The sequence below is a fragment of the Amphiprion ocellaris genome, chromosome 12 (assembly GCF_022539595.1).
Source record: "Amphiprion ocellaris isolate individual 3 ecotype Okinawa chromosome 12, ASM2253959v1, whole genome shotgun sequence".
In the NCBI taxonomy this organism is placed as follows: Eukaryota; Metazoa; Chordata; class Actinopteri; family Pomacentridae; genus Amphiprion; species Amphiprion ocellaris.
This window is the reverse complement of record NC_072777.1, coordinates 25,388,284-25,415,470: the sequence shown is the minus strand read 5'-3', so window position 1 is coordinate 25,415,470 and position 27,187 is coordinate 25,388,284. Positions and strand designations below refer to the sequence as shown.

General features: G+C 38.5%; 4 protein-coding genes across 6 annotated transcripts in view; all 4 read left to right on the top strand.

The window, feature by feature from the left end:
- The window catches only part of LOC111580836 (uncharacterized), a 34,603-nt gene extending 32,111 nt beyond the window's left edge, over nucleotides 1–2,492 (top strand). Inside the window, exons 22-23 of the mRNA XM_023288752.3 lie at nucleotides 298–431; nucleotides 596–2,492. Coding sequence (XP_023144520.2) covers nucleotides 298–431; nucleotides 596–828 — 367 coding nt within the window. The 3' untranslated portion in view covers nucleotides 829–2,492. The remainder of the gene's footprint in view (nucleotides 1–297; nucleotides 432–595) is intronic.
- cfap206 (cilia and flagella associated protein 206) lies at nucleotides 2,226–13,192 on the top strand. Of its 3 annotated transcripts, none has more exons than XM_055016263.1 (13): nucleotides 2,226–2,363; nucleotides 3,847–3,930; nucleotides 4,835–4,925; nucleotides 5,688–5,876; nucleotides 6,029–6,202; nucleotides 7,227–7,441; nucleotides 8,337–8,456; nucleotides 9,864–10,062; nucleotides 10,144–10,284; nucleotides 10,494–10,684; nucleotides 10,949–11,092; nucleotides 12,283–12,400; nucleotides 12,797–13,184. In XM_055016263.1, the coding sequence occupies exons 3-13, from the start codon at nucleotides 4,853–4,855 to the stop codon at nucleotides 13,006–13,008; spliced, it is 1,776 nt and encodes a 591-aa protein (XP_054872238.1). In that variant the 5' UTR covers nucleotides 2,226–2,363; nucleotides 3,847–3,930; nucleotides 4,835–4,852; the 3' UTR covers nucleotides 13,009–13,184. The 3 variants fall into 3 exon arrangements, with proteins under 3 accessions (XP_054872238.1, XP_054872237.1, XP_023144521.2); XM_055016262.1 differs by lacking the exon at nucleotides 2,226–2,363 and adding an exon at nucleotides 3,349–3,692 and having other exon boundaries at nucleotides 12,797–13,192; XM_023288753.3 differs by lacking the exon at nucleotides 2,226–2,363 and adding an exon at nucleotides 3,357–3,692 and having other exon boundaries at nucleotides 12,283–12,509; nucleotides 12,797–12,934.
- Nucleotides 13,193–13,657: 465 nt separating this feature from the next.
- Nucleotides 13,658–17,963, top strand: LOC111580838 (peptidase M20 domain-containing protein 2-like). Its single transcript, XM_023288754.3, has 7 exons — nucleotides 13,658–14,226; nucleotides 14,379–14,527; nucleotides 14,731–14,873; nucleotides 14,957–15,111; nucleotides 15,858–15,993; nucleotides 16,100–16,207; nucleotides 16,309–17,963. The coding sequence occupies exons 1-7, from the start codon at nucleotides 13,819–13,821 to the stop codon at nucleotides 16,473–16,475; spliced, it is 1,266 nt and encodes a 421-aa protein (XP_023144522.2). The 5' UTR covers nucleotides 13,658–13,818; the 3' UTR covers nucleotides 16,476–17,963.
- A 15-nt stretch (nucleotides 17,964–17,978) lies between these two features.
- On the top strand, nucleotides 17,979–25,416 carry LOC111580841 (peptidase M20 domain-containing protein 2-like). Its single transcript, XM_023288755.3, has 7 exons — nucleotides 17,979–18,461; nucleotides 19,658–19,806; nucleotides 21,860–22,002; nucleotides 22,086–22,240; nucleotides 22,313–22,448; nucleotides 22,573–22,680; nucleotides 22,911–25,416. Exons 1-7 carry the CDS (start codon nucleotides 18,054–18,056, stop codon nucleotides 23,075–23,077), a joined length of 1,266 nt encoding a protein of 421 aa, XP_023144523.2. The 5' UTR covers nucleotides 17,979–18,053; the 3' UTR covers nucleotides 23,078–25,416.
- The last annotated feature ends 1,771 nt before the right edge of the window (nucleotides 25,417–27,187 follow it).

The window sequence follows — 27,187 nt, the reverse complement described above, 5'->3', positions numbered from 1 at the left end:
ACGTCCTGTTCCAGACGGACACTCAATCCACCGAATGGGGCTCATAAAGGAATTTATTATTAATGCTGGAAAATTGAGGATTTTACTGTGAGGTTTTGGCGTGTTTTATCAACAAAATCAATCAGGCTCAATCTGTACATCACTTGTCTTCAGGCTTCTTGAATGATCTCTAACACCAGTTTGTAATGCAGAGCAGCAGAGATCTGTCCAGCAGGTGCTGCACCAGGTCAGACTGTTGAGACAGACCAGCTGCCGCTCTCTAAAGCAGACTCCTAAACTTCCCCTCCATTCATTCAGGGCCCCTGAGATTCTTTTTAAACCCGAGCTGATTGGACGGGACCATTATGGGATGCACGAGAGCATCTTCAAGTCAATCCTCGGCTCAGACATTGACCTGCGGCGCTGCTTCCTGGGAAACATCGTGCTGTCAGGTAACAGTTGTTTCCCGTTAAGGTGTTGCACAACAGTCTCGGCAATGAACTCCAGCTGCGCCTGTAAATCAAAAGCACAGCATGCTTTGATTTTTATTTGATTTGGTCTTTTTCCAGTTCATCTTCTGCTCTTTGGTGAATGTTTTTCTTCCCTCTTGCTGAAGGTGGGAACACTCTGCTGGCCGGCCTGCCCGAGCGGCTCCAGGCTGAAATCGTAGACCTGCTGCCCGCTGACATGGCGGAGGCCGTTAGGGTCAGCAGCCCCAAAGACAGAGACTTCTCAGTGTGGAGTGGAGGAGCAGTGCTGGCCAGCCTGCCCACCTTCAGCTCTGCATGGATCAGCCAGGAGGAATACGAGGAGTACGGACCGCAGATCGTCTTCAGGAAGTGTTTCTGAGGCGGACTAGTGCGAGTTACTTCACCAAGTGCAATATTCAGTGCCATGGGTTGCTCTGAGCCACTTTGACTCCTTTTTAAATATCTGTTTATATGTGTTTTTTTTCCCTGTGGAGTCGGTTTCACTCTGGTCAGCTGTGTGGATCTCGACTCTTGAGCTCTTACTTGACACCAGCAGGTTTTTTTTGTGAGCTTGCTGCCTCCTTTATGCTTAATATGTCGAGATCCACCAATGTGGCAAATGAGGAAACTTCTGTCCTAAGATTTCTGTCCTTATAATCGTTGTCCCTTAAGAACCATACAACTGTCTTCAATTTCATATTTTGGGGCTAAATGTGTCCCCAGCAGTGAAGTATATACACGTTCATTGTTAAGGGACTATAATTGAAGCTGGCCTTTAATTGATGTCTGCCAACTTTGCTTCCAGAATAAGCAACTGAGGCACATGAAGGAAACTCAACTTACTGACTCCCAATATCTATATCGTTATATCTAAATATATATCAATCTAATATCAAATTTCGGTGTATTTTTACAAACATTTAAAGTAAATTTGATGTATCAAATTATTTTATGAATTAGACATGGTGAAAGTTGCATTTATGAAACTATTTTTTTCTTTATTCAACCTTCAATGATCTTGATGGTGAGTATTCAGGCCTCTGCAAGGAATAAAATATGACTTTAGCCTTACAACAAAAACAACCTTTTCCCTTTAAACATTTTCAAATTATTACAATTTCTTTTTATACATTGTGAGTGGACTTTTGTTTTTGTTATAACATGACTTCTTAAAAGAGTTTTGGAAGATTACCTTTTTTTTGCAAATCTCCTAAATGTATATTTTTCATTGCAGTGGCCCTAATGTTCATGAAATATCTCCCAAATCAAAGCTGAATATTCCTTTACATGGACGTTTTCTGTTGCGGCAGTAGTTTGACCCAGAGAGGAGAAAAGTGCGGATTTGTTAGAAGTGAACTTAATGCTGAATTTCCCTGAGCTGACTTTAGGTGGTGACGGTTTGTGGAGTGCAGGTGTTGGTCTGGTTCTGATTTAAAATGCTCCTGCTGCAGGTACAGTGTTGGTCCTTTGAAGTTTGAAGTTTCTTTACTATTTTCTGTGAGTGCAGTGTCATGCCCTTAGTGTCTTTTCTAAAATATGTTGATGTGAGAACTTTGCATGTATTTTCCACACCTACGTGCACAGCAGCATTAATTTTTGTAAAAAAAATATTCCATTGGTGCCAAATTGTTGCATTTCCATGATCCTGTTGCCAACCTTGTGTATTTTGACTTGGTCTGCTTTTTGTTTTTCTCCTTTGCATGATCTAATTTAGCTGTATTGGATTTATTTGCACCCTTTGGCGTTTTGTCTTTTTGCATGCATTTGTGTTTTACCTCTCTAAAGGCATGGGGTTGTCATGTGACCTAAGGCTCAGCTCTTAAGTGGAAATCACCATGAAATGTGACTGTGGGAACTGCAGTATGATTCTTATGTAAGGCCAGCAGTGAACTGATCTGTGCCTTTTGTTTACTGGTAAGTTTGAAGAGAACGCACATCTTGGTTGTCTCCTCTAAATGTACTGTAACAGACTGGATCTAGCAATTTCTCACCTGAACCATATTATTTATGCCATGTTTTTTGAAATAAATATTTTAATCCTGATTTTTTTATTTATTTTTTTGTGTTGACCCTTTTTGTTTGACTGTCATAGACTTTGCTGAATTTCTTGAGACTAATACACAGTTGTAGCAGCTGTAGGGAAAGTGTTCTTTAGCCTGTCTTAGTAGGAAATGAATAGAAAAGTCACTGAAATTTTGACTACTTCTATCTTACTTATCTAGTGTCCAACATTGCAGAATTTTAGGGTCGGTTGCTTTCTTTTTTGCTGTACATTGTGTTTTATTCTGAAACTTTACAATTTGAAAGTCTCTTAAGAGCATTTTCTAATACCACAATCCTTTATTCCAGGATATATTTCATAGCTGTAGTTACTTATTTCATTGGAAGATTTCTTTCTTAATTTGTCACATTCTCTGAGTGATGGAAATAAATGAGACAATCGAAAAAATATAATAGTTAAATTAATAGGTTTTAATTTATTAAAAAGGCTGTTTCCAAAGCTGTATTTTTATTTATCACAGCGGACTTTTACTTTCAATGTCACAATAGTTGTTTATTAATATATGAATTCTAATTTTACACTTGTATTTCTATTTTTTATTGACATTTTTTTAAAAATACAGTAAAATTGTGATTTTAGTCATATATTGTAAAAATTTTTTAAAAAATATTTTGGATTTCCTATGATTTAATTGAATATTATTTGTAATTTAAGAACAAGAAAATCTGTAAAAAAAAATAACTTGGAACAATTTTACCATTTTTCAAACCTCTGTATGTATATTTTTGTCAAGTAGCTGCAAATATATGCACAATAGTTATGTTTTTACTGCTTTAGATAAACTAAAATGTTTTAAACTATTAATTCATCAATAATTAATGTACGTTTTAAATAATTTGTAGGGAAAATCACAATCACAAAACTGGAAAAAAAAAAAAAAAAAGCTGTAGACATTCATTGGCAGCAGCGTAGTGTTATAGTTTGACTGTAGCGCACTCTAGCGGACGTCATGGCGTAATGCAGCGCGAGTTGACGTCGTTGCTGTGGCAACCAGTTCTCAACGGTCTGTTGTAGCGAACCAGCTGCGTTAGCGCCTGTTATCTGTAGTTTACCGTTACACTCTGTCGCTAGAAATGTCCCGAGCTCAGGCTGAAAATGTGATAAAAAACATAATTCGTGAAATAGTCCAGGAGTGTGCGGTGCGGGGACAGTCTGTGTCGGACGCTCTGGTGGCTTTTATGGTCAGTAAACCCAACTAACCTGCTGCTTGCTAACTTGTTAGCTAGTTACCTTTAGCTACCAAACTAATGCTTCTTGGTTTGGCAAGACTATACGCTATTTTGGTGCTTTCTATATAATAATTACATATCGTTTTTTTCTTTTAAATCTCTTCAGGTGAAAGCTGTGGTGTTGGACCCAAGAAATGGCTTTAATGTTGATCGGACACTCACTAAACAAGATGTCCAAAAACTGGAAGAGGTGAGTCACTCCATTCATTTATTCAGTGTCATTTATTTATTTGTATAACATAATATTTCAGAGAGGCTACCACTAATATAATTATGCTTTTTAAGGCATTAAATTAATTTAATGTATTTTTCGTTACACTATAGTTACACTTTTGCATGTCAAGTCAAACGCTGCAAAATATTCACTACAAATTAAAATCTACTGATATATTTACATTTTTACCGTGATTCATGTTTATATATTCTTTTAACTTGTTTACATCAACATGAACATCTAAATCAATTAGGTTTAGTTTAAAGCCTCTTCAACAGTTGCAGGTATAAAATTTGGATAGAGAAATGCTGAATTCTTTAAGAGGTTAAATTCAAACAGATTTAATCTGCAAGAGCCAGTTAAACTGTACATTAGGGTGATGACTTTTTGACTTTTTTTTTCAAAAATTATTTCCTGTAGCACTAATGAATGAACTTTTGCCTATTAATGATTAAAATGACATTTATTCTGTTGAAATATTGAAAAAGGTCACGCACAAACCACTTTGAAAAAATCACTATTACTATCAATGGGACTAAATTCGTTAAGCCCAAAGAAGCATTCACAAACAGTACCAAATGCACCAACCATAGAAAAGTAAATGATTCAATGCCTTAAAAGATAATCTAAGTGTTGGTAGTTGTTTTGAAGTTGATAAATTCTGGCCAAAAAGCTGATAATTAAAATTTTTTAAATCATTTTGTGCGTGAGGTTTTTTTTTTATCAAATCACCTTAAAAGTAAGATTTTATCTAATCTTTAATAAAAGTTCATCAAATTATGATACAGGGATATGAGGTTGTAAAAAAGTCATCACCCTACTGTACATGTGTAACTGTAGAATAATCACTTTACTTCTCCCTTTGCAACATGTCTTACAGCTTTGTCTGGATAAACTCATGGAAAAGTGCAGCCCATCCCTTGATACAATCAAAATGCAAGTGTATTTTGATATGAATTACACCTCTCGACGTAAGTAATAAAAACTACATTCTCAGTTGTCAAGGTGTAGAGTTGTACTTCATGTATTGTTTGTAGGCCTGTAGGTTTGAGCAGTAATTTTGAACAGGTAACTTGATGCTTATTATGATCTACACCTTCTAATTTAGCGTAGTGACTTTGATATTCTGTGCCTTGTACAGGATTGTCTAGCTAGCTAAACACTGGATGGGATATGAGTTACATTTGGTTTAATTTAAACTGGCAAGACAGGTTTTTTTACTACTTAACTGGTGCCACCAAATCTGTGATTCCAATCCTGCAATATTAGTTACAAGGTGGAGATTTTTTGTAAACAACAAACTATCAAAACTCAATTCATGCCTGCATGTGTTTCCTAGAAAACAAAACAGTGACCCACAGTGACTTTTGAGGTTAAAAACCACAAAGGAAATCTTGCAAAAACTTGATCCCAGCTTAAATGATCAAATTACTGAGCTAGTTAAAACTTTTTTTAAAAATTAACTTCGAAGCATCGTGAAGATTTTCTGTACCTGTCACTCGTCTTCATTTTTGCCATTTTCAGATTAGCTGTTTACTTAGCAACATCAGTTAACTACAGACAGACTATACAAAACTCTGATACAAGGCTTTTACCAACAAAGTGAAGCATATCACACAAGTTTTTGCCTTCTGACTTGTTGTTACAGCACTGCATAGTTACAAGAGAAATTTGTGGGAGGTCAATTCTGTTATATTATGACTGTCATGATCACTTTCTTTGCATTTGTAAAGGGGAGCTTCTTGAGGAAATCCAACGGGTGATGGAGTCCAGGCTGATCCCAGTGAGCAGAGAGATCACTGACAGCAGGGTGAAAACCAGGGAGGAGTGTGACGCTCTGTACCGTAAAATCGTCAGCTATATCCTGCAACGCTCCGCCATGGGCTCCCCGACAGACAACAAAGCAATGCAAGAGGCTACAGGTCTTTCTCTGTTTCTGAGACTATATAGTTACACTGAAAGTCCAGTGAGTGGCTCACATTGAAAGGCCGACGGTGTTACTATGAGGTGGAGATAATGGTCATGTGTGTTCTGTTTCTGACTCTTGATTTCTCTTCTTGTTTTCTTGTCTCAGCTGCCCTGCAGAGCGTCTTCCCTCAAACTGAAGTGGGAACCTTCATGGTGCTGTTAAAGAAAGACAAGGAGCAGCAGCTTGTAGAGCTCACCATGCTCGTCACTGGGATCCTGCTCTTCAACAAAGCCAGCAAGAAGGAGGAGGAGGAGGAGGAAGTCAACATCAATGATTTGAGTAAAGTTTTTAATTTTATGTAAAAACTGAGCAGGTGTACATTGATCGGCCAGGTTGGCAGCATTCAGTTAGCAGTTCATCCTAGTTGATCTGCATAACAGATTTAGCACAATGGTTATGTTGCAGGTTGCTTTGTAATCTTTAAGTTGTCACATGCAGCTATACTTTTTTGAAATATTTTGAAAGCTTAACTGGAAAACAAGCTCTGCTGATATGTGGCCCCACTGGGGCAGGATTTATTTGTCTAGGGGAGGTCAGATGATTATAATGTGCTGGTCATGTCATTATATACAGTCTAACAGTAACTGATTATTGATTGACAGAAAAATAGTAACAGGGTTGATAAATGATAAATGATTTCATTTCTCAAGCAACACTGGTGACAAATGCTTAACATTTCTGGCTTTTCAAAGAGGATTTGCTGCTTTTCTTTTGCATACATCACACTAAAACGAATATCTGTGAGGTTTTAACTGTGGCTGGCAGCTGCATCTGGCCCTTCAGAGTTTGTCTGTAGGCACAGGAGCTGGTTCTGATGCTCGTCTCAGATCCTCTGTCTGATTCATTCTGTCAACCTCCTACTGCAACTTGGCCTCCTCTTTTATTACTAGATGCAAGCATTAAAATAAATGATCTTTTTTGTCTATTTTAGTTCCACTTTTTGTATTGATGTGTGTCCCACAGCTGAAGATTCGATACACTTGCCTAAAAAACAGTATATAAAAATGACCACATTTTCCCAGTGTTATCTTTTGAGTGATGTCCAAAAGAACATGGAAACAGGAGGGAGAACGTAGGCCTTATGGATTCTTAAAGGTTCAGATTATGAGAAGCTCCAGTTGTTAAGTGCACAATAGTTAAAAGTACCTATAGCAATTGCTACAATGTGAGAATTCAGTCTGCAACAGTGATATTTGATTTCATCCAAGAGTGTAAAGTCTTCATTTGGTGTCTTCAACAACATCAACAAACTGCATTTTTGTTCTTCACTAATGATCAACTTCTTTGTACATTCTCTCTACAGTACCTACAGTTGTCAAAGAAGTTCTTCCCGTCACCACTAAAAGTATAGAAAACGAGCTACGTGTGACACAGAGTTTGGCGTGGAAGTATACAGCTCTGCTGGAGAAGCTAACCGACCCTGACGTTCAGCCCAAACAGTGTGACGTGCTCATTGTTCTGCTCAGACAGGCTCTCTACAACGTCAGGCAGCATGAAGTTTTCCTCAGAATGTTACTGGTGAGGTAGCAGTAGCTAGTAATTATGAAAAGGTGGTATTTTAATGTAGCCTGCATTTATTACTGTTATAAAAAGATACTAATAATAACTTTATTTATACTGAGTGTTTCAAAAACAAGTTGGAAAGTACTTTACAAAGACATACTGTTTATTATAGAGAGAAACTAAAAATTCCATTTTGAGCAAACACTTGGCAACAGTAGGGAGGGAAAAACTCCCATTTAATAGTAGGAAACCTCTGACTGAACCTAAATCGGGGAGGGAGGTCGGCAGAGAGGCAGAATATGAGCATTGAAAAACAACAAACAGAAAAAAACTGAGCAGGAGAGAGAAAACAGTAAAAACTACAGGAGAGAGAAGACAGAAAGTTAATGACATAAAAATAAATACTTAAAAGATGATTTAAAAAAAACAAGATGAGATTGATTTTGTGTTGTGCTGTTAGAAACTTAAATTACTGTCAAATGAAGTATGGCAATGTCCTCCAATGACTAAGATCTCAATTTTATTGTTGTTGAGCTGGAGAAAGTGTTTTTTACATCCAAAAAACTGCAGGCAGTCTTGCAGGCAACTCAGCATGTCAGGGTCATTGTGTCTAACAGGGAAGTACAAAAAAATGAAAAGTTAAAAAAAAGCACACAATAACTACAAATTAAGTGTTCTAGCAGTGGCATATATTAAGCAAAATTGACCCAGAAGTGACCATTGAGGCACACTGTACTGCATGTTTCCAATTAGGAGCTATGGTTGAGACTAAAACCTGTGCCTGCGACACCCAATTAATGTTTTTCTCTGTGCAGGTTATTAAATGAAAGAAGGCCACTACATTTATGCTTTAGGTTACTACTGAGAAAAACGTTTAGTAACAATAATGTGCTTTTCTGTTTACCACTAGGCTGATGCAGATTTATGTACCAAGCACATTGAAATCCTGCAGACTGAACTCTCATCACAGATGAAGCTGCTGAAAGAAACTGTGCAACCAAAGATGGCGGTACCAACCGCAACAGTTTTTGTAAGTGATCTCTTGTGTTGCTACTGCTTTTATGTTTAGTTAAAATTCATCTAAATGATTAACTCTCTTGTGCCTATCTATGTCAGCCTTATGTCTATATGTTAGGTACAGGGTTGAATTCAGGAAATGATTAGCTAGGCATATAGACTTAACATAAAGACTGGAAATGGGAGGACATCATTATCTTGTAATTATTTTATCTTCTCACAAACCTAAGTGTGACAATTTAAAATCTGTGGTTTTAGTTTTCTTTTTTTACTGTACCTAATGAAACAATTTTTTGGTGAACAGCCTGGTGCAGTGATTGTGTGCAGCATCGCAGAGTCTTGTTGTCTCAGCAAGGTTTCCATATTTTGTATCATCATGGAGAGATAAATTGTTATTATTAGTCTAGGAATAGCTCCAGCATATAGCTCACACTAAAATGAGTTACTCTGTCAAAGAACGCAGCAGTTATGTGAGAATCAGTGTATGTTTGTCTGTCTGTTACCACAATCCTCAAAAACGGACTAACGGATTTGGATGAAAATTTCAGGGAAGGTCAGAAATGACACAGGGACCGCCTCATTAAATTTTGGCTGGGATCTGGCTTATAGTTTGGATCCACGGATTTGTTAAGGATTTCCGTATCATAGCGAGATAGCGGCACGGCATCTGTGTAACTATGACAACAAGTGAACGCTATGTCACCTGCCTGCTGACAATCACATGATTGCGATCCTACAACAAATTGACCGCTGCTGACTTATGGGACTTATCCTTAGAAATGATACAAGGAACAATTGATTAAATTGTGGGGGTGTTTCCAAGTCCCATCAATTCCCGCCGCCCGCTACATATTTAGGTCACGTGATTTGGTATCTGTACATAATGCACACATGCATGACACACACCTGTGCTCAGCACAAGGTAATTTTGTTTGTGGGTACATTGATATTAAATGGTTGCATTCTATGTTGCCGTGATTTCTTTTTTTTTTTTTTGTCTGCATTCGTTCTCATTGCTTAACTCCACAGAAGAGGTGTCAACATTGTATGAGATTGATGCCGTAATTTCTGATCATCTATAACTAATAAACAAATGCTGCTTTTCTAAAAAAAAAAAAAAATTTAAAAAATGCTGCGTTTCTGACAATGCCCGTTGGGGAATGAAGGCCTTGGCAGAGTACTGCACTCTCTGAGTGCTTTTCTTGTTTGTATATTGATTAAACAAATGTGATACAAAGAGCTAACTACTTAGTTTTCAAGGTGTTGGTAACTGCTTTCCCCTTTGGTTCTCATGTGAAGCCAGAATAACCATACCCAGCTCTGCGCTTAACACACTGACATGACAGCAATATCAAATGTCTCTGCTTAGTTTTTGTATTTTCCAAGGAGCATTTTTTTCATTCCTCATATTTTCTTCCAGCCACTGTTCAAGGTCCTGTCAAAGCTATGGTCTGGACTTCAGGATGAGGCTGAGCTTCTGAATATCCTCAATAACATCACACTCAATCTTCAGCCTTTCCTCGCCTCTCAGGCCAAGATTTTCTCTGAATCTTATCTGGACAGCCTGCTGGAGGCATCCCAGGTGAAGACAGATGAACAGAGAATGACAGAGTCCTCAGGTATTGCTGATGTCTCCAGAGTAAAAACAGATCCAAGTTTATCTGAATCTTAAACAGCTGTGTCCTGCATTGGCCTTCCAGATGAGCGTATTGATCCAGATCAGTTGACGCCACAGGAATGGCTCCTGCCTGAAACAACAACCAGTTTTAATGAGCTGCCACAACAGTATAATGGAGTCTGTGGCTACACACTTGTGAACAGAGATGGGCTTTTACTTCCAGGTACTGTCTTTATGATACACCAATGCAATATTCAGCCATAGGTCTTGTTGAATTGTTGCTAACTTCAGCCAATGGACCAACAGTGTGCTCGGCCGAAGTGGTTAGAATGTTTTTGCTCTTTAATACACACAATATGGGATGCAATATGAAAACCATTCTTATTCCCGTGTGTTTATTTTAGAATATTTGACTGTATTGATCTTTTACAGGTAATCCACACATCGGAGTCCTGAAACACAAGGAGAAGTTCTATGTTTTTAGCTCCAAACAAGCTGCCTTGAATTTTTCCTCCAGTCCAGATGACTTTGTTGAGAAGGTGGCAGAAAAGGCCAAGTGCTCCCCTGAACTCATTCAGCTCCTCAAACTCCACCAGTTTTCCTGTGTCAGTCCGTACTCTGAGGTCAGCTCGATAGTCTCAGAACAAGACACAACTTCACCACGCACCTATTGCTTATTAGAACACATATTTCAGTATATATTTGAATAATTACACAAAAGGATTTGAAACATCACTTTGGTACAATCCGGTGGTGGTATTAAGAATAGAATTGTGGTCAAGAGCAATGCATGCTATCTGTCACTATCACTGTCTCCCTCAGAAACTCCACTTGCACCACACTTACTGGGAGTTTCACAATAAATGTAATTTTTGACTCTTTTGCAGTTGCAGCCAGGAGAGAGTTTGCTGGTGAAGCCATTCACCAAGTGTGAGAGTGGCACCCAGACTGACCTACACCCGATGGAGACAAACATCGTGAAGTCATATGAGTGGAATGAGTGGGAGCTTCGACGGAAAGCTCTTCAACTGGTGAGCCGCATGAAAGTAGAATTCCTCACCAGTGAAAAACTGCAACGCCTAGACTATATTTTAACAGTTCCACCTGAACAAACATCCCCATAATCAGCCAGTAACAGCTGCATAACTATGCAGCCAAAATGGGCATTAGGCTCTATGAATAGGAGACACTTTTGAATTTTGAAATACAATAAGCTTCTTATTCTTATTATCAAAGTGATTGTTTTTTATTTCCACTTTCTCAAAGCTAGAGAGTAAATGTTAGTATGTAACAGTGGGCTAGTGATGCTGATTTTATTGTATCTCAAATGCAACAGCAATGAAGAACAACAATGCATCCATTTTAGTTATTGTAATGGCAGGAGGCCTCTTCAGTAAATGCGCTACGCTTGGCAACCTTTGATCGATGTTGTGATTTAATGACAGATAAAGTCAAGTCCCTCTACAGCAGAAGTGTCAAGCTGATTTTAGTTCAGAGGCCACATTCTGCACAATCTGATCTCAAGAGGGCAGGACCATTAAAATCATAACGTAATAACCTATAAATAACCAAGAAAAAAATGCAGTACAAAATGAGAAACAAAGCGACAAAAACATGAGATGAACGACAAAAGTCAGAAAAGACAACAAAAACAAGACAAAATATTAAAAAAACGAGACACAAAACGACAAAAAATGAGACAGATGACACGAAACAAAACAAAAAATTAGACAAAAAAGTTACAAGCGACAAAAACGAGACAAAAAATGACAAAAGCAAGAAACTAAACGACTAAAAAAACTAAAAAAAAACAACACAAGTGAGACAAAAAAACGACAAAAATGCTACACAAAAGAACGAATAGCCAAACAAAATGACAAATATAAGACAAAAAACACAAGCGAGACAAAAGGGAAACACAAAATGACAAAAACAAGAAACACTACTATTTTATGATCAAAACAACGTGTCATAGTCTAGAAATTATTTTAAAACTATATAGTTTTACAAATTTACATTTTGCAGTTGATGTCATCTCTGTGATTTTTACGCTTTGAGGGCCAGATTGGACCCTCTGGAGGGCTGGCTTTGGCCCAAGGACCATATGTTTGACACCCCTGCTCTACAGGGATCCACTGGAGGAAGGAGGTTAATACTGCGCTGAATTTGTTGCCTTATTTTAAGTGTGTCATAATCTTTGTTTTGTGTTCCATAAACCCAGGTTGATCTTCGGACCAAAGTGACGCACTCGATGCAGACTGATCTGAGCCACCTGAGACGGGAAAACGCCACTCAGACCTGGCTTCCCAAAGACGCTGCCTGTCAAAGCAAGAGAGACAGTGAGAGCAACGTGCCCAAACCCCAGATCTACCTGGCAGGTCTGAGGGGACAAAGAAACGCACAAGTGGTCAAAACAAACCTGACCAGATCTGTGGATGAATAAACAAGGTGCAGAAACATTTACCACAATAAAAGTTATTCTAAGCATGCTATTGTTTCTCATCATTTTTACATGTGGGCCACACTACAAAATTTGGTTTTGATCTGGTCCCAGTATTACTGATATAAACACAGATATCAACATTTTAATTCCATGTCTGCAGTGTTTTGGGACTTTTATGAGAATGAAAGCTGTATATTTTTATTGTATTTAGTATGTGTTACGACTGCGGTCGTTATCGTAGTTTCCTGTGCTGCGTCTGTCCTTTTTATGTCCCTATCATGTATGCAAATAGGGCTGCGCCGCACCACGGCCACGGTTGGTCGCCAGGATGACGGCTCGGCACTGGATTGGTTGGCTGTACCAGGAAGACCGCGATATAAAGGCGGAACCGTGACGTCGTCTTCGGGTCAGAGGGTCCGAGGGCGTGGCTACATCCTACCCTGCTTCCAACCTACACGTCAGCACACTTGGGTTCCAGTGATCAGCTGTGATTTAGGGATTTAATATTGAGTGATCGCAGTCAGCAGCCACCTTTTGTTTAACCGTTTTTTTTCTCATGTTTAAGTTAGAATAGGGAAGTTAGGCTTTGTTGTTCTTTTTACCTTTTTGTTTTTGGCAGATCAGTTTTGGGTTAATAGCTTAGTGGCGTTTTGTTTGTTGTTTTTGGTTTTGCTCACTGTCGCTTTCAGTTACCAGTCCCCCATTGTTTCAGTTCTTAAAATTTGTTGAGAAATAAATACCTAATCTTTTTGTGAAAACGTGTGTTGGAAATGCTTGGGACCAGGGGAAGGATGCCTCTTCGTGTTACGCACAGTGACCCCTAGGCTGGGCGTAACAGTATGGAAATATCCAACTCGTGACAAGAGTTGAAACTTAACTGTAAACTCCCAATGCAGCTGAGTTTCATGCTTTGTATTGGAACTCTCTTAAAGTGTATGACTCCATTGAAAATTACCTAGCAAGGATACTTTAAATTTACATTATTTTTTAATTTGGTTAAAAAATGTTCAATTACATTTGACGTCAGCTCCACAATTTTAGTGAAAAGTTCAATCTTGGAATATCTTACATTTGGTATTCTCCTTTAATGACAGCAGCACACAGGCTGAGTAGTTCTCATGATCAGGAAATAGCAGGTTATCATTGTGTAAAATAGTATCTCAGAAATTCACCAGTATGCTGCGTTGTGTGTGAGGACTATTTTGAAACTACTCTGTTACTAATTTAGCCCTCGTATTGGAGGGGGTGAGGGTGTGGGGAGTGACTGTAACATGATACTAAGATAGCAGCAACCTTTGAGCCACAGTAAACAAGATGTGTGAGGGAGCAGAGCTGCTGCTGCAGCTCAAACAGAGACTCTGTCGCTCCATAGACGAAGCCGAAGCGAAGCTGCACAGCCTCAGTCAGGACATCTGGAGCTGTCCGGAGCTGGCTTACCAGGAGAACAAGGCTCACCTCAGACTGGTGGAGTTTTTCAGTCAGGAGGAAGGCTGGAAGGTGGACCCTCACTACAAACTGCAGACTGCGTTTCGAGCGTGTTGTTCGGTCGGAGACAGCGAGCAGAAAGACGTGGTCAGTGTGGGCTTCCTGTGTGAGTACGACGCCCTGCCTGCTATTGGACACGCATGTGGACACAACCTGATAGCTGAGGTTGGAGCTGCTGCGGCTCTGGGGCTCAAAGCGGTGCTGGAAAACACACACAAGCTGCCTGTCCGGGTGCAGGTAAGACAACTGCACGCAGAATGTTTTCACCCAACTAGAGAAGTTCATGCCCAGTTTGGAACAAATTAATGAAATCTTGTAGTTTAGTTAGCCTGGACATGATTAGTTTAACAAGAACCAGCTGGAGTGTGAATCTGTGTGTGTCTCCACAGGTGGTGGTTCTGGGGACTCCCGCTGAAGAGGATGGTGGAGGTAAAATCGACATGTTAAGGGAGGGAGCATTTGAAGGTCTGGATGTGGTGTTCATGGCCCATCCGTCAAAAGAGGACGCCCCATACCTGCCCTGTGTGGCTGTGCACGAGTACGTTTTATTACAGCGCAATATCCTGTTAAATATGTCCTGTTTATCTGAAAACACACAGGGTACTTTAGTGGAGGTCTCGTTATGTGATACAAGTGGTCCTTTGTGTTGCTTCTTCTACTGATCTGCCTTCTTACTGTATTTCATAGTTGGCCCTAGCATCCTCATGAAATCACAGAAGTGTGTTTGCGTCACGTTTCCAGTGTAACTATAAAGTATCACGGAAAGGCGTCTCATGCCTCCGCCTACCCCTGGGAGGGAATCAATGCCTTGGATGCAGCGGTGCTCTGCTACAACAACCTGTCTGCACTCAGACAGCAGATGAAGCCAGACTGGAGAGTTCATGGTGAGCAGCTGATGCTCCTCTACTCTCATGTGTCGCTCTCAGGACTTTACTGAGGTGTGATTCATTGGTGTTGTGCTGTGCAGGAATCATAAAGCACGGAGGAGTGAAACCAAACATCATCCCTGCCTACACGGAGCTGGAGTACTATCTGAGAACCGCGTCAAGAGCTGAGCTTTCTGTCCTGAAGGAAAAAGCTGAGAGGTGTTTCAGATCAGCTGCCGTGGCAACCGGCTGTGAGGTGAGGAAAGATCAGGGGACAACGATGAAGGAGCTTTTTGGACTCTCTGTGCCGCTGCATTCATTTCCCTTTAATATTCATCCAGTTCACTGAAAAAAGACTTCAAGCTTGGAAGCATTTTGTTCACCCATTGAAAATAGATGGCAGCATATAAGTATGTGCCCCTATAGACGACAGCAAAGGTACGAAACAAATCCATTGCTGTGTAAGCATTCTTCTGACAAAGTAATGAAGTATTGCCGCTGTGGTATAGATATTTTTAAGTAGAGTACACTATTTGAATCATGAAGGTTTGTGATTTTAAATGATGCCTAATCTTGGTTAATCCTATTTAAAATACAGCAGAGTGGTTAATTAATAGGGGTTAACACATGCTTGCTATAAGTGATGCCTTTCTGCCATCAAAAGTGAATTGAAGCAGATGTGACATATTCTTAAATATTTCTTTAGTTTGACTTGGATTATATTCATACAGTCACACATGCAATGATGTGAAGATTTCAACTTTTAAATGTTTTTCTTCATTCAGATTATCTGCACACATTAATAATGTCTAAACTGTATTTCTGATTAATTTACTGTCATTTTCATTGAAAAAATGCTTTTCTTTCAAAAATAAGGACATTTCTAAGTGACCCCAAACTTCTGAATGGTAGTGCATGTACAAATAATGTCATTATCTCTTTTTTTAGTTTGTGTAGACGGCAACAAATCCTCAAATTTAAAAAAAATCCTCTCATTTTCAGGTTGAAGTAGAGTTTGCAAGAAATCAATATGACAACATGCTCCGCATTGCAACACTGGAGGAGCTGTATGAGATGAATGGCAAAGCTCTGGGCATGGACTTCACTACAGATGAAGATGTTCTCAAAAATGAATCTGGTCTGTGTGAATCATGTGTGTCTGGCAAACAGCGCTTCTACATCAGGATGTTGGATGGATATTTGTGTTTTTCCTTCTAAACTTCTCTCTTCTTTTTAATCTTCAGGCTCTACAGACTTTGGCAATGTGACATTTGTAGCCCCTGGCATCCATCCATACTTCTACATTGGTTCTAATGCTCTGAACCACACAGAGGAGTACACTGTCGCTGCTGGTATGCAACCCCTGATGATGTGTTATTCAGTTTTCAGCTAAATCTTGAGCTGAGTGAACACTAAAGTTGATCATTTCAGACTAACAGTGCGTTTGTTGCAGGTGATGATAGAGCTCAGTTCTTCACTCTGAGGACAGCCAAGGCTCTGGCCATGACGGCTCTGGATGTGCTGCTGCGTCCAGAGCTGCTGCAGAAGGTGAAGCAGGAGTTCACTGAGGCAAAACTGAAGGAGGAGCAGAATGCCAAGCAGCCTGCAAAACCATCTTAATGCAGGTGGAGGAGCTGCTGTCATTCAGACTTATGGAGACTCTCTGCAGTCAAGAACACTCTGCTGTGCAAAGAAATGCTGACAGATTTTAGGTGATATCTTTCTTTATTCATCACAATGTCTCAGTTCAGTTGATTCTGCTTTATTTTCCATCTGTGCACTAAATGTTTCCATCTCAGGGCAATTCTTGATTCCTAAAAAGTATTTACCTCAGTCTGAAAACAAAAAGTATTTCTATTTTATATGCAAATGCATTTGAAGAGTAACATTGTGAGCAATTAAAAAGAAAAAAGAGAAGAAAAATTCAATTAGTTCTATTTATTTTCTAAAGAAACTGAATAACTGATTAACAATGTTAGGGAGTAGTCTAGTGCAATTCACATGATTTCTCCCTCGTAAACTTATGTTTTAATACATTGGGGTCATAATTAAATTGATTAATAAACTATTTTTTTTCCTATTATTATAAATGAGAAAAAGATAAAATAGAAATGATCACATGTCATTGTGTTTGTCATCTCTACAGTCTTTAGTGCACTAAAAGTTCAAATCTGTTCTGGAATATTGAACTGAAGCTTGATTTCACAACAGTTGTATCGCAAATAAAATTGCATTATCTGTCAGAAAAATTGCAATTAGATATTTTCCTTAAATTGTTCAGCTCTAGCACAATAAGACACTTGTAGTCTTCCATATATGTAACTTAACAGCTGCCATGTATAGTCCTGTAACAATTATTTAATAGGCTAAATTAATAGGAATAAGGGGCATAAAATTTAGACTTTACAAAATAGTTGCTACACAGTTTAGCTAAAGGCCTTTAATCTTTCAACTTTTTTTTTTTTTTTTGCTGTGTCTTTAGTTTCTGCTCTTTGCCTTTGTAGGGGAGTATCATGACATTTGTGGTCCTACATATAATAGTGGCGTAAACTAAATGTCTCTTAGATTGTTTAAAGGGTTGTCACAATTATTAAAAAATTTAAATTAAAAAAATGAGGCAATAAATTAAGACTTTACAAAATATTTGCTATTTGGCTGATTTGTTACCTTTTTTATAGCGACAGCCTTCTGACTTTGTAAGGGATGTTTCGTGACACTATTTGTCTTCCTAACCCTGTAACTTTATAGCTACCATATATATATATGTGATGTACACAGACCTAGTTCAATAAAGTGTTTACTTAGTAAGATTGATAGTGGAGTAAACTAAATATCTTTTATATAGTTTAAAGGCATATCACAGTTATTTAAAGAGATATATTAAAAAAATGAGGCAATAAATTAAAATATGCAAAATATTTATTACAAAATTTAGCTAAAACCCTTTAAACTTCCAGCCTTTGTCTTTGCTGTCTTGTAGCTACTGCTTTCTGACTTTGTAAGGGAGTGTTTCGTGACACTATTGGTCCTCCATACCCTGTAACTGTATAGCTGTCATCTGTATGTTCTATACATGAGCTTTGTTCAATAAAGTTTTTTACAAAAAAGTTTGATCACGTGATTTTTGCAGCAGTACAGAGCTGAAGTGTTCCATTAACAGACTAACATCTAAACACAACAACACACTGAGAGTGAAACATGTCTGAGGGAGCAGAGCTGCTGCTGCAGCTCAAACAGAGACTCTGTCGCTCCATAGACGAAGCCGAAGCGAAGCTGCACAGCCTCAGTCAGGACATCTGGAGCTGTCCGGAGCTGGCTTACCAGGAGAACAAGGCTCACCTCAGACTGGTGGAGTTTTTCAGTCAGGAGGAAGGCTGGAAGGTGGACCCTCACTACAAACTGCAGACTGCGTTTCGAGCGTGTTGTTGGGTTGGAGACAGCGAGCAGAAAGACGTGGTCAGTGTGGGCTTCCTGTGTGAGTACGACGCCCTGCCTGCTATTGGACACGCATGTGGACACAACCTGATAGCTGAGGTTGGAGCTGCTGCGGCTCTGGGGCTCAAAGCGGTGCTGGAAAACACACACAAGCTGCCTGTCCGGGTGCAGGTAACACCTGAGCACCGAGCTACACTCACAGTAACACACCAAGGAGGGTAAACCAGGGAGGATGCCCCAGAAATACCCTCCTGGCCACTGATGCAATCAAAATATATTAGTATAGACAGGTTTAATTTCTTGGATCATAGTATTTGAATATTGAAGTATTTTTTTCTGGTGGGAGAAAATCAAAACAAGTGCGTTTCACGTGTGTTGATATATGTTGACAGTACAAAATCAGCCTTCGTGGTGTTTTTTGTATTGCTATACTTATTTTTTTTTCCCCATTAGTTTGAACTACTACTTTTGTTGTAATCTGTGAAAAAGTAAGAGCGAGACTTCCTCATTCGTCCATCCATTATCTGTACACCGTTTTATCCTCATTAGGGTCACTAAGGCTGGAGTCTATCCCAGCTGACTTGGGGTGAAGGCAGGGGATCCTCTTGACAGATCACCAGTCCATCACAGGGCTACACAGAGAGACAAACAAGCACACTTGCATTCACACCTACAGACAATTTAAAATTATCAGTTAACCTCAGCATGTTTTTGGACTCTGAGAGGAAGCCGGAGAACCTACAGAAAACCTACGCATTCACAGGGAGAACATGCAAACTCCATGCAGGAAGATCTCAGGTCCAGGCCAGGACACGAACTTGGGATCTTCTAGCTGTAAGGCAACAGTGCTAACCACCAATCCACTGTGCAGCCTCTTCCTCATTCAATTTAATTCAGTTTTATCTATATAGTGCCAAATATTTATATGGGTGTTTGTCACTTAAGTCCACAGCCAGGACAGTCATGACATCTCAGTTACATTTTAATAAAAAAAATATCAAGATGACTAAATAAATAACACTTCTGTCTCTGAAGTCTTCACACGAAGCCATGTGGAAAGGAGCAGACTAACTATTGTAAACAAGACTTTTTTTTTTTTTTTTTTTTTTTTTACATTTCTTGGACCTACTTTATGTGGTAAATAAGTGCCAGGGTGTTGTGAAACCCAGCACACAGCAAGCAGGAAATAAATGAGTAGCAACATTTGTCATTTTTTAAGAGCAGGAAAACATAACTAACATCTAGTAAGTACCAGATTCCTGTATATTTAACACGTTGCCACACAGAAAAGCTTGCCTGCCCCACTATAAGAAGATATCACACCCAATAATAACTAATGATTATAACGTTAATGCTTGTCTCCACAGGTGACGGTGCTGGGGACTCCTGCTGAGGAGGACGGAGGAGGTAAAGTGGATCTGATAAAGGAGGGAGCCTTTGATGGTATGGATGTGGTGTTCATGGCTCACCCCCTGCAGGGTGACGCTGCATATCTCCCTCTTGTGGCCATACAAGAGTAAGTTTTGAAAGATTAGTTTAACATTTTAGAAATCTATTGTTTACCCTCTCCGTCAAAGTTGGAAGTGATGACTACATTTACTCAAACACTGCACTCGAGTGCAGTTTTGAGGTGTTTGTATTTTACCTTTAGAATGAGATGTTGAACTTTGTGCTTCGCTGCATTTATTTGACAGCTGTAGTTCATATTTAGGTGACACAACTGATAATATAGCAAGTGTTTAAGGTACAACACATTGTTAGAGATTAAACCAGTGGTTTTCCAACTTTTTCAGTCAGGCTAACTTTTCACATGTCTGTGAGTTATTAACAACTTCACCAAAGAGTTACTTTTCCCTCAAAACTTCTCACATGGTTGCATTTCAATAAATGTGCAAATGATCAGGTATCTCATCAAAAAATAAGTGCAAAAATTGAAAACAGATCTGTGCCCCAGGACCTTTTTTTTCACCTCCCATTAATCACCTTTTAGATGTCTGGTGTCCCTGTATGTAAAACTGTATATAAAGTAGTTCAGACTGTCTCGACCTACAGCAGATACAACAGTAACATGCAGCTGAAACACTGATGCTTCAGTATTAATACTATGATGATGGCCTATATAATGATATATCATTTATTTACCAGTACTTTTATTTTACATTTTACTGGTAATACTTATACTATCGTTCAAATGTTTGGGATCACTTTGAAATGTCCTTATTTTTGAAAGAAAAACATTTTTTTCAATGAAGATAACATTTGCTGCGATAAGCATTTCTCAGTTGTAGATTTCTTCCTTGCAACGAGCAAATCAGTCAGTAGATACATCCTTCTTTCTCCATTCCTGTGGTAAACATCCAAAATAAACAGTTTTTATTCCAAATGGAATTACACATTTAAAAATTTCTTGCAGTGCTCCATGAATATCATTCCAGTACTGTCTAATAAGTGGGCAATCCCATAGGATTTGAAAATAGTTTGCATGATGGTCACCACACTTTCTCTAACAGATAAGAGTTCAGTCAGTGTGTGTTTGCAGTCTAGACATTGTTAATGTGGTAAATGACTATTCTAGCTGGAAACGGCTGATTTTTAATGGAATATCTCCATAGGGGTACAGAGGAACATTTCCAGCAACCATCACTCCTGTGTTCTAATGCTACATTGTGTTAGCTAATGGTGTTGACAGGATAATTGATGATTAGAAAACCCTTGTGCAATTATGTTAACACATGAATAAAAGTGAGAGTTTTCATGGAAAACATGAAATTGTCTGGGTGACTCCAAACTTTAGAATGGTAGTGTATGTGTTGTTGCTTAAGTAGGAATTTTAATGCAGGCCTTTTCCTGTAATGTATATTTTACATGACTGTACTGGCACTTTGACTTGACTAAAGGATCTGAATATGTCTTCTAACAATGGTGATAGTGTCTCGTGCTTTTATGTAGGGATGTCCAATACTGGTGTTTTTGTCAATAACCAATATGCCGATATTGTCCAACTCTCAATTTCCGATTCCGAAACCGATATATGTGGGCTTTTTAACTAATTTTATGTAACATCACGTATCTGCTGTCGTGGAATCAACACATGCCTAATTTTATTGTGATTCCCCATTAGATGCATTCTCAAATGCAACAAGACTCTCCAAATGTAAACATTGTGTGTGCAAAAATAAGAATTTTACCGGTTTTCATGGTAGGGAAAAAAAAGCAATAACAATATTGACCGATATTACATTTTTATGCCAATATCGGGCTGATGATATCGGTGGGCCAATATTATCATACGTTCCTACTTTTATGTGATAAGTTTACGAAAAAAAAAAGAACTGAAGTGACTTGAAATCTCATGTGTCATATTGCTGTGTTGTGATCTCATCATGATGACATTGTGCACATTTCTAGCAATAAATGATTGTGAGCTACTTATAATCGCCAACTATCCTCTCCATGTTGACGTTTTGCTCATTATTTTGAAATGCATCAGGATTATGTCATTTGATTTTTCATGCTTTTTGTGCAGATATGCATGCTTACATATGCTAATGTTTGTGTCGTGTTTCCAGTGTAACTATAAAGTATCACGGAAAGGCGTCTCATGCCTCCGCCTACCCCTGGGAGGGAATCAATGCCTTGGATGCAGCGGTGCTCTGCTACAACAACCTGTCTGCACTCAGACAGCAGATGAAGCCAGACTGGAGAGTTCATGGTGAGCAGCTGATGCTCCTCTACTCTCATGTGTCGCTCTCAGGACTTTACTGAGGTGTGATTCATTGGTGTTGTGCTGTGCAGGAATCATAAAGCACGGAGGAGTGAAACCAAACATCATCCCTGCCTACACGGAGCTGGAGTACTATCTGAGAACCCCGTCAAGAGCTGAGCTTTCTGTCCTGAAGGAAAAAGCTGAGAGGTGTTTCAGATCAGCTGCCGTGGCAACCGGCTGTGAGGTGAGAAATGACACATGAAGTTTTATTAACTGAGTGTTGCAAGTCACTGTGTCAACTTAATGTTGTCCTCAGGTTGAAGTAGAATATGGGAGGAACCCTTATGAAAACATGTTGCGAAACAGAACACTTGAGGATCTGTATGAGATCAATGGAAAGTCTCTGGGGATGGAATTCACCACAGATGAAGAAGCTCTGAACAACACTTCTGGTAAGAAAACAGTAAATGTTCTGTGTTTGAAGCAACTCATTTCACATTTCAAATCTGTACATCACATTTACCTCCACAACCCTGTGTGTGTAATTACAGTGTTTCTTTTCCTTGTTTTCTAAAGTCTCCACAGACTTTGGCAACGTGTCATTTGTTCTTCCTGGCATCCATCCATACTTCTACATTGGTTCTAATGCTCTGAACCACACAGAGGAATACACTGTCGCTGCTGGTATGCAACCCCACCTCTCCAAATTTTTATGACAAGTGTAACCTGAATTTTTATTTAGTCACTGTGACAATAATAATGTAAAAATTTGCACATTTGTTGCATCTAGAAGTGCAAGATATATTTATTTTATGCAAACACAAAACCAGTTTTCTGCTGTGTAACAAATTCTATATAAGAGACCACTTTAAAGTTGATATCTGACCCTTTCAGACTCTGTGTGTTTGTTACAGGTGATGATAGAGCTCAGTTCTTCACTCTGAGGACAGCCAAGGCTCTGGCCATGACGGCTCTGGATGTGCTGCTGCGTCCAGAACTGCTGCAGAAGGTGAAGCAGGAGTTCACTGAGGCAAAACTGAAGGAGGAGCAGAATGCCAAGCAGCCTGCAAAACCATCTTAATGCAGGTGGAGGAGCTGCTGCTCCGCTGAGTGTAAATCAAACTCAGGGAGACGTCTGCACTTATTTTCTCACTATGTTTAGGTTAATCTAAAAAAAATCTATCATATTATCTCAAATATTTTTGGCTTTGCATTACTTGCACATAAACTTGAATTAGCGAATTAGTAAAAAGCTAATTATATTCTCATATCAACAGGAATCCTCCTCAGATCTAAAGTGAAAAATGTAACAAAATATTCATAAATGGTAGAATATGTATTCTAATTCTTCACACTTTTTTTGTCAAATTCAGTGAACATCTCCACCAGCTATCTGTCCTGTAGATTTTCTGAAAAAATCTGGTGTTCGTACACAGCCTTGGCTCTGTAAATGTGAAAAAAAAAATCCACCCAGATCCTGATCCACCCAGCACTATATCAGAGCGTTCTGTTCATGTTCATGCCTGTGCACATTTTTGGGTCATAAAGAATCACAAACTTGCTCTCTATCTATCTATACATCAAGAAAACCTCACAAAAAAATCTGTTGACTCTTAAATGTTGGGTCATTTTCAAACCTTATTACCTACCTTGGTTGCTCACAACCTGGCACCTCTACAAGACACATTCAGCCATATGTTAAAATCATCTGCATGTATTGTCATTTGTGAATTTATACATTAACTGTATGATTGTCAGTTCAAACTTATACAGGGGGTCTTCCCTTTACAACATCCTCGACCTATGGCGTTTCGTCGTTACGTCGGAAGTGGTTATGTGCGGGTCCTCAGTGTACGACGTACAGCGGTTCATCTTTACGTCAGAACTGGTTACGCGGAACTAGTTGGCGAGTGGAGCAGATGAATATGTCATCTCGCGGTGAGCAGACAAATATGTCGTCATGCGGCGCTATAAGACAGCTTTGTTTACATTCGCCGGTTGTACGCCACCCTGGATCGTGCTACATTCACTAACTTTTTGCCCTTCATTATGGCTCCCAAGCGTGATCAAGTAGATCAAGTTGTAAAAACAGTGCAACATGTTATCTTCATGTAAAATGACTCACACGTGCATGAAAGTCATTGGTATTCATGACTTTTCCGAACAGCTGATTGATATCATGATGCACATATCGGCTTGTTTACATTTTCGACGGAGTTCCGACTTACGCTGAAAATCGACTTACGTCGAGCTGTAGGAAAGGACCTCCAACGTAAGTCGAGGACCCACTTTATATCCCATGTTTCTACTGCCTTATCTTGCACACAGCTGCTGCAACTTCTCATACAGTGACACTTTCCAAAACTCAAATCAGTCAGCACAGTGATCACTAATCACACTCATGTACTTAATTATGATTATTATTATTGCAACCAGGCTATTGCAAAAGGCTGCACTTCCAAAGAAGTTAAAGACTTTCAGAGCATCCATCAGAATTTTGGAAGTCATGGTACTTCTATGGTTGGAAATTTGTCCTGGAAAGCTACTTTTGTTGTAGTGGTATTGAGACTGGCAAGGGAACTATATCAGATTCCTTTATCAGTCCTTGAATGTATTTTGATCACCATTTTCACACAAAAACACATGCTCATGTACATTCTAATTTGCACAGCTGTTGTCATCTAAACCCTCCATGACCAAAGAAAATACTGGACTGAACTAAACCGATAAATAGCGGCAGATCCATCGTATAGTGTGACAATAAGCCAAACAGAAAAGCTTCTATATCTTTGTGTTCGCAGTTATTCAGTAAAACAGTGAGACAATATGGTCGCCATCAGGTCAAACTGTGAATCACAGCATTGCCTTACATAATTTTTTTCTATCCAGCATGCTGATAACTTTGGAAAAAAGTTTTCCTACGGTGATGGGGAACGTTTCGATGTGAGAAAATTGCTGAAAGATAAATAATGTGAAAAATCCAGGGAGTTTAGTGCTAAATTGAAAGCGATACTGCACTGCATGGGGTGACACAAACAGGAAATCGCCATAGAAGAAATAGTCTTCTAAGTAAACACTGCTCACGCTGCTGCAGCAATATCATCTAGCTTTAAAATACTTCACGTTATCGCTTTAAATGTTTACTAATGTATAGTTTCAATGTAACATGATTTCATTAATGCTTGCAAGTTAAGCAAAAAAGATGTCGATGCATATCTTTACTGACATTAATAGTCCTGATTTTTATTATCACGCTGAATGGTTATAAACTATTCCAATAGTCATTTTTAAAATGTCACTTTTTTTTGTTTTTGGGATGACTGTTAGGGAAAATCTGATGTTTACAGAGATGTGTCTTGACGAGCACGGTGCCTATTACATAAGCCAATAAATAAATAAATAGAATGAAACAAAACTGAAGACTATTTGTTTCTATTTTGCACCAGGGATGTATTGTGAAAAAAGGACAAAAAAACACACATATAAGGGTAGTATTATTTGACTGTGTCATGCAATCATAGGAGATATAGTTCTGAAAAGTGATGTTATTGTGTTTTGGCCTTTTTTGCTTTATGTAGTCAGTCTACAAACATCCACTAGGGGGCAGTGTTATATTTTGTAATACACCTTACCTGTCTATTAAAGACAAACTTTAACGTGTAAAAGAGTTTTTTAGAACCACAATCCTATTTTCATACATTTGCACATTATTTTTATGATATAATATTTGCATATAATATATAATTATATAATACAGGCCTCCTTAGTACACGATTAGACATTTGCAGCTCATTCAGAATGCTGCATCAACAGAGATTTTTAGGTCAATGTGCTGGCTTCCAGTTGAATATAGATCTGAATTTAAGGCTCTGTTAATTGTCTTTAAGTGTCTGAGTGGTCATATATTTTAGAAACATGTTTGCTTTAGGATCTGCAGGGACCACAGACTGATTAGATTTTTGTACCAAGAGTTACCAAAGTTCAGTGGTGTTTAGACATTGGCCTGCTGCTGGAACCAGCTTCTCTTAGATCTAGAGAAAGTTCTTTTGTCCGCTGCTTTTAATTGATGAGTGTTCTTATACAACCTGGTCTAAACTGCCTGTAGTTTTATTAAATTTGTGTGCATTTTTATTCACTTAATTTTAACTAATTTCTATTTTTATTGCACACTTTATCACTTACATGCATTAATTTTTCTCCTCTTGACTTTTTTTTTAACATTTTTATTTTTATGTGTTTATATGTTTTTACATTTGCCTGTAAAGCACTTTCAGTGACCTCTGTGTATGCTAAGGTGCTATATTAGTCAGTTTTTATTTGTATAGCACTTCTCATACAAACAAAAATGCAACACAAAGGGCTTTACAGATAATAAAAAATGCCATAAAACGATACAAACAACCCCCACCCCTACCCCATTTTTACCTCCACAGTCAAGTTATCAATAAAAGACTCTCAAATACAGAGGAAATGAGGAACCGCCGTCTTTTTTAACACGTGCAATAATGAAACACCAGATAAAATGAAATACAATAAGGTAAAATAGGTGAAATAAATAACTAAAATGTTCATTATTAAAACAGATATACCAAGAAGACAATGACCCCAAGCAGACTTCAAAGCTGTGCAGAGACTGGACCAAGAAAAAGGAATCTGGAGTAGTGGAACTGACTGACTGTCCATGTTAAAGGCCAGACTTGAATCCCATTGAACAGATCTGGGATTTATTGGATTCAAAAATTGATGGCACAAAAGTTTCATTCAAAACAAGTCTCTGGGAACAGCTAGAAACTATTTGGAAATCAATAACAAAAGAGACTGGAAAAGTCCATAAAAACAGTGGCAGCAAGAACGCAAGCTGTTATCAGGGTCAAAGGAGGTCATACAAAATATTAAGATTTTTGGTTAATATATGTGAATAAAGGCTATTTAGTTGTTCCAGTTTGTTATTTGCCTAATAAATAACAACACAGTTTTTAGCTTGAAACAGTTTTTTGGCAGATTTCTAAAATATTTTTATTTTTTTGTTTTGATGAAACGTGGTCTCACAAATTTCTTACGCACTGTATATAAACAGAATAAGAAATTACAAAAAATAAGATAAAAACTGTACATTAAATAGATTAAAATATATAAATAAACAGAGAAATCAGTAGATAAAATTAGTTCTAATAAGAGTACTAAGTAAAAG

Bases quoted from the DNA above. Each gene is read 5' to 3' on its own strand.
- cfap206 (XM_055016262.1), top strand. From the start codon at position 3,585: ATGTCCCGAGCTCAGGCTGAAAATGTGATAAAAAACATAATTCGTGAA. The intron at 6,203-7,226 runs GTAAAGTTTTTA...TTCTCTCTACAG, and splicing joins AGTCAACATCAATGATTTGA to TACCTACAGTTGTCAAAGAA. The intron at 10,285-10,493 runs GTACTGTCTTTA...GATCTTTTACAG, and splicing joins AGATGGGCTTTTACTTCCAG to GTAATCCACACATCGGAGTC.
- LOC111580841 (XM_023288755.3), top strand. From the start codon at position 18,054: ATGTCTGAGGGAGCAGAGCTGCTGCTGCAGCTCAAACAGAGACTCTGT. The intron at 22,241-22,312 runs GTGAGAAATGAC...TGTTGTCCTCAG, and splicing joins CCGTGGCAACCGGCTGTGAG to GTTGAAGTAGAATATGGGAG. The intron at 22,449-22,572 runs GTAAGAAAACAG...TGTTTTCTAAAG, and splicing joins AGCTCTGAACAACACTTCTG to TCTCCACAGACTTTGGCAAC.
- LOC111580838 (XM_023288754.3), top strand. From the start codon at position 13,819: ATGTGTGAGGGAGCAGAGCTGCTGCTGCAGCTCAAACAGAGACTCTGT. The intron at 14,227-14,378 runs GTAAGACAACTG...GTGTCTCCACAG, and splicing joins AGCTGCCTGTCCGGGTGCAG to GTGGTGGTTCTGGGGACTCC. The intron at 16,208-16,308 runs GTATGCAACCCC...CGTTTGTTGCAG, and splicing joins GGAGTACACTGTCGCTGCTG to GTGATGATAGAGCTCAGTTC.